The sequence below is a fragment of the Pithys albifrons genome, chromosome Z, assembly GCF_047495875.1.
Source record: "Pithys albifrons albifrons isolate INPA30051 chromosome Z, PitAlb_v1, whole genome shotgun sequence".
NCBI classification, from domain to species: Eukaryota; Metazoa; Chordata; class Aves; order Passeriformes; family Thamnophilidae; genus Pithys; species Pithys albifrons.
Window position 1 is genome coordinate 60,909,263 of NC_092497.1, and position 12,472 is coordinate 60,921,734.

The 12,472-nt window shown below is 37.9% G+C and overlaps 1 protein-coding gene across 3 annotated transcripts in view; it reads right to left on the reverse strand.

The window, feature by feature from the left end:
- Positions 1-1,101: 1,101 nt before the first annotated feature.
- EPB41L4A (erythrocyte membrane protein band 4.1 like 4A) overlaps positions 1,102-12,472 on the reverse strand; it is a 130,601-nt gene continuing 119,230 nt past the window's right edge. For all 3 annotated transcript variants that reach the window (XM_071580056.1, XM_071580057.1, XM_071580055.1), the window contains 5 exons: positions 7,122-7,169; positions 6,421-6,489; positions 5,464-5,574; positions 4,423-4,504; positions 1,102-2,973 (listed from right to left, as the gene is read on the reverse strand). In XM_071580056.1, coding sequence (XP_071436157.1) covers positions 2,848-2,973; positions 4,423-4,504; positions 5,464-5,574; positions 6,421-6,489; positions 7,122-7,169 — 436 coding nt within the window. In that variant the 3' untranslated portion in view covers positions 1,102-2,847. The remainder of the gene's footprint in view (positions 2,974-4,422; positions 4,505-5,463; positions 5,575-6,420; positions 6,490-7,121; positions 7,170-12,472) is intronic.

Here is a 12,472-nt window from a genome sequence, read left to right on the forward strand (position 1 = left end):
CTGACAGTGATGTCCTTGTCCCAAGTTTTGTCTTGTTTTGGCACAGACAATGTGTAATACAGGCTTTATATACTGTCTTTCTTTAATGGTTACAAAACTATTGTACTGCCCCAGACTGGCATTAGACTTGCTAAAACCTGCTTCCTTCATAGTCTCATTGGAGAGAAGACCATCAACTCAGATCCAGGACTTTCTCTGTAAATTTCTCATTTAAATGTAAAAAAGTTGGCTTGATTACAAAACAATTCTCCAGTGACTTGAGAACTGAAACCTTTAACTATTAGGCTAGTCAGAAGCCTATTTTCTGATGTAGTGGAGTGAGTAAAAAATGCCACACACTTGGCTGATGGTATCCAACAATAACACACAAAAGCCCACAGGCAGATGACAACATACAGGTAAACATAAGGTTGGATATAAACCTTAATTTTTTTTTAATTCTTGATCAGTATTTGAAGATTGACAAGATATGGACACTATGTACAGATAATTCTCAAATAATAACACCACAAAACTGAAACAGATATGTGCTACTTGCCTGTGCCTGAGTAAGGATTTCAGACTAATAGTAATTACTAAGAAAGCAGCAAACTACAAGCATGTGTATAATGCTCCAGTTTGGAACACCTCCTCAAACATACATGGAGTGGCTTTCATTGCAGACACTGTAACCAGTTCTTATGTGGTTTGTCATATTTCAGTAGTCTACCAAAAGATTATCATACTCTTGATTAAGCCATTTTGCTACAGTGGTTTTTTTCTGGGGGTTGGTTGGGTTTTGGTGGTGCTTTGTTTGTTTTTTTGTTTTGTTTTGCTTGTGGTTTTTTTTAACTGTCGCTTGTGAGACAGCGACACAAAGTTGTACATAGATCCTAAGGGTTCACTTTAAGTTGGAGCAATGACAATAAAACCATTTAATAGACTGAAAAAACTGAGCAAACACTTTAAGTCAAGCCCAACGATATCTGAGAATTAAATCTTTAGTAAATTCAGAAAATTCTGAAGAACTTCCATGAAAACAGAACTTTTACCACACAGGGCTTCATTTGCCTTCCCTTAGATTTGTTGACTGAGACTGAAGAAGCAGAACTGTCAAAAATAAATGATCAAAGAAAAGTATTTATTAAGTGAATCTGCCTTCTCTGGCAGGATGTAGCATTTCCCAACCTGCAGACAAATCCATACTGCGATAGGAATACATGAACTCTGGTTAGTAACATCCACCTGACCTCCTCAGATCATGAAACAATAAGAGAATCAAAAGATGAAGTGGAAAATAAAACACATCATACAAGTTTTCACTTATCACTTTTGTTATGTAAAATGTGTATTAGTAAACCCATGCTTCTGGTAAAGGGTAACTTAGATAGGTTATGCTCATTGCAATTCTCAAACAGTATTGCTTTTCTGATAGGGCTGCTATTCCCTGGTATGGTGTTGCCTGGGCTAGAACACGGGATCACTGCAAATTACTGTAGGTCATGGGATCTGAGTGTAAGGAGGACAGATGTAGAAAGGCACATGAGCTACTTCAGCCATTTACAATGCTGTTTAACAAATTCAATATTTAGTTTGAGGATTACACTTAGCAAAATTGCACAAAACAAAGATTTTGCTAAGCTTCTTAGTATGTTTGCAACACCAGAAGGGTCACCCATGTGCTGACTGTGGACAAATGGAGAGTAGAAGAATGACTTTCACATATTTGTACAAAGTAATAGGACAAGAGAAGAGCCAGGCATCACTTCAGACTCATATTAGAAGATAACCAAGTCAATGTGCAGCATCATTAAAACTTAATATTCCTACCATGACAATAGAAAAATTGTAGTTATTACACCTGAAATACTGCCTTTGTCATTTTAATGTAGTAGAAATGGCTCAGAGAAGTGTCAGATTGGTTATATGAAAAGAGATTAAGGCAGATTTTGCTAATCTAAAAAAAAAAAAAAAGCTTTTTCCTAGCTGTCTTAAATACTACTCCACAAGTTTCATTTAACCAGCACTTAAGTGCCTTACTAAGCAGTTCTTAATACAGTGGGTCAGTACATATTCTCCAGTTTGTTCCCACTGTGCTTTGCTCTAAGTTGGTGAGTGTGTTTTTATCACATGGGATGTTCAATTAAACATAAAGTCCCTCTGTATAAAAGGACATCCAAAATTTCGAACACTTCAAACTGCCAAGGGAAAGTAAGTCTGTATCACCTCTGGAACTCAGTGCTACAGTGTTACAGAGACTGTTATTTTCAAGCTAAAATGGGTTGACTCAAAATTTGTACTAACAACATGAGCATTTGTTACTGTGCTAGGCTAAAATAAACCTTGTAAGAGCTACCAGTCCTTATGTCTCAGGACATAAGTTGATCCCCACATAAAATAATGAATATAATTCTCCCCATATCACACTGTATTGCACAATTGACCAAAATATGACTGTTTAACTTATCTTGAAGCCTCTGATCCTGATCATGTCAGTTAACAGTCACTTTTTGGAACAAGGCTATTCAGTTACAAAGCAGACCATCAAGGCTGTTTTGTTGCAGCAATTTTTTTTTCTTTTTCTTTTTTTGTTCATTTTTTGGAAATGTAACTGCTGATCACTCAGTTTTACTATGACTTTTCTTTTTGGTTGTCTATCAGGCAGATTCTTCTCAATCAGTCACATCACTGGAATGTGATATCCAGTTAGGGATAAAAGTATTGCTTGATCTTCCCAGCAAGCAGGCTGCACTTCCAAGTGTCCTGAAGAAAGGGCTACCACATCAACTCCAATTCCTTCCCTTGCACACATAAACAAATTCTCAGTTCCTGAAGACTAAAATCCATTCACCATCTTCAATTCACCAGTCAAGTCTCCACCCTGAAGCGTGACACCTGTACAGTTTTTATGATCTTACTGGTGGGCTTTCCATCAACATTACTGGAGGGTTGAGATATTTCTTCTATTAGACTGTCTTTAGATCCATTCTGCCTCTGAAAGGAATAAATTAAACACATTGAAAAAGTTTTGGAGAATTTCAACACTGTTTTGCCAACTGTTGCTATGAAAACCTTAGGCTGTGGATATAGCAATTTACATACATACACACATACTGAGAATATTAATCTACAGTTATTTGATCAAATAGAATGTTTTCTCCCTCTTGCCTCCTGCCAGCTGCTGCCCCTCTGTGCTGTATTGCCCATTCAGGAAATGCCATGATTAATTATTTGATATTTAGCAAAACACTACAAGCAAGGAATTAATGGCCACTGCTGTGAGGGGGCCTAGGGCAGTGGGAAAAGAAAGGTGTTTGCAGACACTGAACATTTTGACATTAGTTCCTTCCAAAGCATGTATTTAAGCCACATACTAATGAAGAGGAATGGGAATAAGACAACGCAAATTTTGAGTAGAACAAGTTACCTATTTCTACAAAGCATGTAAATTTACGTAGCGTTAAGTAAACCAAATTTCTGATCACTCTTGGAGCAAGTCCTTACAGAAACATCAAGGACACCTCCTCTTTTTCAGTTTCCGTTACATACAAGAATAGAAGTATCCTTGAACTTAATACCTATCAGAGAACAGGCAGTGTGGTAGCTAGCCTTAAAGTGAAAAAATACCTGTTCGCTATTTTAAAATTGAACAAGCTTACAAGATAAAATAGGGTATGTTTTGCTAGTTGTATTTTGTGCAGTTTCCACACTACATACAATATCAACATGCAGTTTTGGTATATCCACATGCAAGATGAACAGTCATGATGGCTGATACTGGAAGTCAGGTATCTGGAATTCTGCCTTACATGACTTGGTTTTCCTTTTGCATGCTCATCTGCAAGTGCTTTTCAATAGAATTTGCTTCTCGTATTTTAAGCTCAATAAAAATACCAAAGAAGAGTGATATGGTCATATAATGTATGATGAAAGACAGTGATTACATTTAAAAATACTTGTTCTGTCCTTTTTAGATGTCAATAACCTAAAAAAAAATTTGAACATTTAGTGGGGAGAGGGAGAAGGGAAGAAAAAGGAAAAGGAATAAAAGCAATGCTTCAAGCCCAAGCAACAAAACACTAAGAAGACCTCTAAAAAGGTTTTGATTACATCTGCATCACAAGCCCACTTGAATATTTTAAGAACTTTTGAAAATCTGTGAAAAGAAAGGTATTGTCTTAATGATTCAATAAACTCAAGCTGGAAAAGAGTTCTCCAGTAACAGATGTTCACAGGGGTATACACTACAGAACTACATGATTTTGAAATATAAACAAAGTGTAAATATAAGCTCAATGCAAAATTTCAAGTCATACTGCTGCTAAAAAGTCAGAGCCAGCTTTACTTTTCAGTGAAAAGCAAAGACCTAATTTAAATAAAGCACTAGATCCTCACTTCTCCCTCCAAAATAAGGAAAATTGCAAAGGATTTACAATTACTAACCTGATGAGCCAACTGGATGTTGGGACGTTTCACATCTGAAGATCGTGTAACAGGCAATGGAGGGACCAGATCAGTTTTAACACTGAAATTATAATATCACAAAATGGATATTGGTTAATGAAGTAAACTCTAAGTGTGCAGAGGAAGAATAATGAAACTGACCCAGATAGCTGCATATATCTGAAAGGCGTATCACCTGACTAGATATCTGAAAGCTTTCATGCTGATCCTCATTGGGCACCTACAGGGGACGGGCCATCCCATCCCTGTCTTCTGGTCTACAGCCCAGCTTCATGCATCTTAGAATGGTTTGAGCTGGAAGAGACTTTAAAGCCCTTTCAGTCCCACCATGGGCAGGGACACCTTGCACTAGGCCACATTGCTCCAAGCCCTGTCCAACTTGTCCTGGAATACATCCAGAGATGAGACTGCCACAGATTCTCTGGGCAACCTGTGTCAGGGCCTCACTCCCTCAGAGTAAAAATGGCTGTGCCACACCTGCTTCAGGGTGCTATCCAGCTAAAACTAGCCTTCCAGGTGGGTGATAACATCAGGAGACTGCTTTTTATCTTTTTAAGGCCTTACTACAACTGAGAGTAGGGCTGTCACTTTTCTACTCATAAATACTCTTCAGTCTTCTAGGAAAGACATTGATGGAAAGTGTTGTACTAGAGTTCCCCTGAAACAAATTACAGTGTTAGTAAATTACAGTGTTAACTCTATTAAGGATGAAGGAATCTGAAAGGCAACTCACGAGGACTCATCCCTTAGGCAACTTCATGACCTATCACTAAAGGGCAATACAGGTTTATTTCAACTTTTTCAGTTTCTCCTCCTTCCAAGATGATCAAGCAAGCCACTGTGACTCAGGATAGACCATTAATAGTTTTGTAGTTTTTTCATTCATGTAGCTCTGAAGACACAATATTTAGAGGGTTGTTTGAACCCTGTGCCACCAAACAGCTATGTTTATGCTAATTCTAGTCACCATGGTCTTTGAACAACTTTTGAGCTGCACTGCTAATAACCACAATCACATACTTCACTTCGGAGAGGACAGATCTTTCACCATCAGAGCACTGGGACCGCCGATACTGACGGTAGCTGCGAGGGGAATGTGAATGCCTAATGCGGATTGGGTCGCCTTGAGTCCTGAGAGAGACACAGAATTCACAACAGGAGGTTAGTAAACCAGATCTTTGGCACAAAACAGAAATCCAAATGCAAACTGAGAGATCCTCCCACTTCTTATTAAAGTATAACAGATGGCTTCTTGCTGTGGTTGAATTTAAAGGGCTGATGCTTTTTCTAAATGACTGTACTTGGAATTCAGTGCTTTAGAAACGCAAAGATCACGAACGGGCATGTCCATATTTGAGCATAAAGCTTTAATAAAGAATCCATTAATTTCTACATCTTTGGCATCAGCCTCTTCTGTTTAGTGGTGTTGTGGAAGCACATTGTAATGTAAACCAGGATCGCATTTCTGCCACATGCAGCTGCACTGACACATGGCATCCCAAATGGGCAATTAGCACAGTGAAATAGATGTTGGTTCTTAAGGAAATGACAAGCCAGGAAGGCAGTTGCAGAGGTCAAACAGTGCCTTGGATGATCTGAATAAATACTCAAAACAAAAAGTTTAGGAAATATATGGATTTGCTTGTTTGCATTCTCTTCTCTCTGATTCTAGCTTATAATATAAGAAAGATTCATGGGTGACATCAGGAGACATACAGAGCATACAGACATCTCCCAGGTTCACAGGTGTATGGGAGAGAGAGATGAAGATGATTTTTTCATATTTTGAAAAAAGAAAGTATTAGGTTTCAAGATTATTATGTAACCTCACTCAACCCATTCTAGATGAATACTGGAGTAGATAAGAGCTCAGAGATTATGCGTAAACCGGTTTTTCTTTCAGTATGACAGAGTTCACAGTAAAATACAAAAAGTAAGCTTTTATATTCACAAAGCAAAATCCTGACATAAACTCACTCTACTTTTGTGTATGGAATTTCTTTCAATTGCTCCTCAGATAGGCCAGACGGATCCACAAGCTCCTTCCTATAAAGGATGAGGAAAAGTAAAACATGTAACAGCAACTATAAGTGCAAAAATGTTTTTATTTTTATTATATTGGTCTTAAAAGATTTACTGAAACAAGCTGTTGTCAGCCCTGAAGCTATCTTGACATCAAATAGGAAACTTATTTAGAAATAAGTGTAACTTCACCTTGATTGCTTCAACTGCATGTTGCATCCTGTTCCACCTTCCTCTCACCTCCCTGCAAATCTGATCTTGTTGCTTCACATTACAATGAACATTGTGTGTTCTAAACAATGAAAATGCTTAGGAATAGATAAATATCTTCCTAATGGGTAATTCTGTAGTATATGGGTTCTCATCCTAAAAGTGTCACTATTACAAGCAAGGGCATTTTGGAAGCCACAGAGAAATAACTCTCTAAAATGATGCATTGTTCCTTAATAATTCATTTACATACAAAGATCTTCTGTATTCAGTGCATTCGGTGATCTGCAGTATCTTCTACACACAGCAGGTCATTAACACACACATAATTTATTGTGGCACTTAACTAAATCAGAATGTAATGACTTATAGCCACAGTGCAGGGGATGTGAGTAACATTAGAGGAAAACCCAGAATCTCCTGGGCCCTAAAAGGACTGTACTTACTGAATATGTTTCCACAGTTCTTCTTTAGCTTGTACATCTGGGCTTCTCCTGTAAATAACAAAGACAACAAAGGTTGAACTGAAAAAAACTTATTTGACATGTTGCTGTTCAAATAACTTTTAACAGCACAGAAATCATAATAAATGTCATCTCAGAAACCACTGATGACTTCAATTTTAAAGTTTGTTTTCTCAGAAAATGCATTAAATTTCATTGCTTTATTTCAATTGACAAGTAATTTTTTGGATGACAGGCTCTCAATCACAATTCCAGTTCCACTTGCCTTGAGCAAGAGTCTACATGAAATATAAACAACAGCAGAAATTCCCGAGCCAAATCAGTGCCTAGCTACTGCCACCCTTCATCCCTCCAAGGAACAACATATTTTGGAATAACACTTCTGTAAAAGGCCCTCAGAAATGTCCTGTAGCCCACAGAGCCCTTTGTGGGTAGAAGAAGGGACAGGCCACACCAGGCTCACACACCAGCAGTCCCCTGGCCGTTCCCAGTCAGGACCAGTTTCTCCACTGTAATCACAGAACAGCCTCTTGCTTTCTGTCACCTCCAGGAAGGGTTTCTGCTCTCTTAATTTACATCTCGTGCCCAGTACCAAAAAGCCCAAACAAACAAACAAAACCAAAGAAATCCAAGCAGCAACTATGCATATTTGTGCACATGAATATTTTACCAGGTGTTTAATTCACAAAGTACATACCAAAAATGGCAATTTTCCTATTGCAGACACAGAGATGTAGTAAAGTAAGCCTAAATGGCATCTCTCACATTTTCCACTGAATTACACTGTTTCTAACTGGATCCCCTTTATTTTTAATTTTCTTATCCTTTTTTACTGCAGGGTTAGTGCAAAACCATTCCTGATGTTAAAGCTGTGCCTAGAATTCACCAAAACCCATTCAGAATAATAAAGTAAGCATTTTACACAGTGGCAGGGTCTACATTTGCATGGAGAAATCAGATAACTCTTTTCATTGGCATTTTTATATATAAACTCTGTGTCAACAGCAAGACTGTTCCACATCACCTAAAATGTGAGATGCAACTTTAAGACATAGTCAGCATGCGGAAAAGCTCCCATTTTCTCAAATATTAAGTCTTACATCATCAGGTCATACAGCCTGCTTTCTTTTCATTAAACAGAAGGGCCTATCATATTCAAAGATGCTTTTGGAATGATATAATCCAAATTTAGATGAAGATCAAGAGGAAAGCAGAGTTCTGCATTTTGACATCTACTAAATTGGCTCTCCCTTACCCACTGACAGAACTGCATCAGAAATAATTCCAAGCTTCTCTCTACCACTAACAGTTTGACTGCTTATTTCACCAGTACCACATTCAGTTTATTTTCAGACTTCAGCCTAGGAATAATGTTCAGAGATATCTATATCACAGTAAACATTTTACAGTTGATGAAAAGACAAGGTATTCAGGGATGATAATGTTTAGGGCTATGGTTTTTTAGATTTTACAGGTGCAGAAGTACTGGGAGTTATTAGTTTACTGGTTTATAAATAGCAGAAAGATTCTGAAGTGTGAAAAACAACCTAGCATTTATGTTTCCCTAGTAAGACTGAAGTGAAGGAATCCATAACCTTCTCAAGCTCCTAGACAGCCATGGCTTTCCAGGCACTGTGATGCATCCACCCCAGATAATTCCCATTCTTGCTGGACTGCTGTCTCCTCAGGTCCTCATGATTGCAACAGCCATAGCTATGAGGGGCTTGCAGCCCACTTTTTTCTCCAAGTTCAGAGCTATTTGTGGCTTTGTTTGTGTTTATTATAATGTATTTAGTTTTCTCTGATTTTCACTTCTATCTCTCTCCATTTTTGCATTTATTTCTGCTTCTTACATCTGTCCACACTGTTTTTACCTCCATGATGCAGTGGTTTGGTCTGCAGTGGCATTTAACAGTCTTATTCACCCCTCAGTTTTGAACTGATTTCTTCTTCCACGAAACCTCTTGCTCACAAAACAGCAGCTGCAATCCCTGCATTCACCCTGGGGCTGGGAAGACAGGCATCCTCTTCAGAGGCTGAATAATCAGGCAGTGGGGGATGCAAAAGCTCCCTGAAAAATGCCAACTTCTCCAGGGAGGCTTTGTAATTTCCCCAGTTTGCCTGAGGAACCAAAGCCTTAAGGTCACTCCCAAAATCAGGATCCACACAAAGCAGTGTATTGTGCACACATTACTGGCTCATTTGATCAACTCATTGCTTTTACTTATTCATGGAAATAGAGCAGTTAAGGATGTCTCAAGTATCACCAAATATCATGTGATATTAATAAATTAATTTCTGGGGCAGCAGGGAGAGAGTGTGGTTAAATAATTTCATCTTCATTTTTCCCTTTTCTAGGAACTGTGCTTCCTGCTTCCTATGACCAGTTCCAGGCACTTTACTCTGTGATCTCTGCCATTTTCCCTCTGTCCATCCCTACAACTACATTAATAAGAAAGACTTTGCTGTACAGTATCAGTTCAGCAATATGGCATCCCATGGAAAAAAAAAAGGCTAAATACAACAATTCCTCAGAGAAAAGAGCTCTTAGATTTTGCATCCTGTAATCAGTTATTTTCCATCTGTTTAAGAAGTGTTACAATACTGGGATAACGTCTCAGCATTTATTCAAGTTAACTCCATACCAAAGAATATAAAGAAACATGATACAGATAAACTAAATTAATGCATTTTCTTTCCAAAGGCTCCTTTGCTGGCAAAATGATGGAAGGCTTACAAAAAGAAAGGTGAAATGTAAGATGAAAGGTAGGTATTGCATATCCTGCTCAGGAAATTCATGTTTGTGTAGTTCTTAAGAGCTCAAAACAAAACAATTCTTTTGTTAAATCTTTAAAGCCAGATCACAATCTCCCTTTCACATTGTTTTCCTCTTTTTACCATCAAATGTTTTAGAACTCAGAGTTGTGATATATGGGACTGAGACTGTCCTATCGCAGTATCTGAATCAATACCTTCTGGACAATTTGTATGCTAATTAGTTTCTCTAATGCACAAGAAACCAAGTGAGAATTACCAGTAAGTGATGAACCTCATGGGGGCTTTTTTGTTTATTTTTTTATTTTGTTTGCACAAGTCTGAACAGCTCTACACATTAATGAGGTCTACATTATTTTTTTGTGTCTGCATCTGCACTCCTATTAATATTTCAGTTTTAGTCACAAATGCTAAATTTAAATAGCCATGGAATTTTATGGCCATTCTTCTAAAATAGAAAAACCCCTTTGGCTACACAGATGTTTTACATGAACTCTTGAAAAAAACCCTGTAGAACTAGAATTGGGAGCTCTCTCTATTTGCTGATTCCTTTAGGAGAAAGAAAGGCCAAATTCTTTTCAAATATTTTTATTCTTGAGACCAAGGAGACATCATCTCACCACCCCCACCAATGATCAATTTTACTCATTATCAAACAAAGGAAATGCACCATGCCAGATACAGTGACAAATATTTCAGCCACTATTTCACACTTCCAGAGTGAACCTCTAGTTAAGCTGGGTGCAATAACAGACTTAATGTGAAAGAATTATCTGTTCTACTAAAACAAAGGGTTTGTATCAATTTCAAAGTGTGCAAATTGAAATGTCTATATGACAACATTTAAAACCAAAGCAACTATACCCCAGAGAATCGTATTTCCTTTTTCTCTGACCTGTATCCAGTCTTGTAAACAAACAGCTGAGCCAAACTAAATCAAATAAATTCTCTTATAATTTACTACAGGTTAATAGTTAAATGCCTTTCACTAACCTTTTTTTGAACCAATTTGAAAGGAATTCCCATTTTACTTTTTTTAGTTCCTACTTGTGTATGTGAAGGATTTCTGCTATACTTAGGTTTGGGCTTCTTTCATTGAGGATTTGTTTGGTTGCTTGGTTTTGTTTTAGGGTTTTTTTTTAAAACTAGGGAGTGAGATAAAAAAGTGGAACACGTGAATCACTAAAGTGAAAAGAAATGAGAAGCCATCCACAATCTAAGGGTTTCCTCATTTCTTTGCTTCCTCTAGGACCTTTGATTCTTAAGTAAGATAGTGCACATTTATGGTTTTTTGCTAATAGTAGTTTAAATAAAATATAACTGAGAATGTCACTGTGCTGGGAAATAAAAACCATTTCATAAGTAAAATTAGCCACAAGAGGGAACCCATGCTGTCCAAACAATATTTACTTGGCCTGTGGGGAAGAAAGAAAAGTTTGCTATAAATGTAATCTAACCATTATTAACTCAGTGCATTTCCTAGTTTGCAGCACTTTCTGTATACAATAAAACAAATGGAAATCAAATTTGATCAACTGTATTTTGTGGATTCCATGCAAGTGAGCTTTAATAGTCCTGATTTTTAATAATATACCATTGTACAATTACACCTAGTAACACATGAATTTTGTGCAACTGAAAGTGAACAAGTCGGTACCTTCTACTTTAGCCCTGTTGGTAGAAATTCCAATAATATAGAGGTCACACATTACACCAACAGTGCCAAGGCTGGCAATATATCCACGTTAGTGAGTCACTGAGAGTAGGGATACAAAGATTGCTCCCTCTTGCCTCCTTCTCCCAGTGCCTCATTGTTTCCCTCCCCAGACTCTTCAACATCCCTGGCCCTGACTTGCCCTGCTCTGCTCTGCCCTTCCCACTGGACACACAGATGCTGGAACTGCTTTGAATGGTTGCTGAGATGGCAGATTAGTCTGGATATAAACATGACACCATACAGTGTGTCTATACCCCAAAACACATGGCATTAGAAGAAAAATATAAGTTAAGAGAAACTAACATTTTCATTACTTTTGGAAAATCAAAAGCTGGTAACTTCACAATGTCAAAGCTGTTCCTGTCAGCAGGAACAGCACTGCCTGGCAATACAGCTCCATCATGGAAATCCTGACATCAGGACATAATTTATCACTGACTGCTCCTTGTCAGTGGTAATTTGACATGGAAACATCAGCAGCTGCTCTCACCTGGACCACTGCAGATTTATATGATTAAATAAGTGTGCATGTATTTCGTGAAAACGTCTGCAGCTATCACATAAAATCTGAATGCTTTCACAGACTTGCTTTCCAGAAGAGGAGAATCACTTTCCTCATTACAGAACCAATGTTCAATGAACCACAAAACCATCCAAGGTTTCTATCAAGGTGATGGAGAGAGCTTCTGACCAGCTCTGTTACAAAGCCCTTTCTGCATTATTTGTGCCCTGAAAGTCAAATCACTAAACAAAAGCAGTTTGACCACAAATACAAATCTGGTACTGTGAGAGCATGTCATGTGAAAATCCCTGTTCCTCAGCAGCTGAGGACCACCACCAC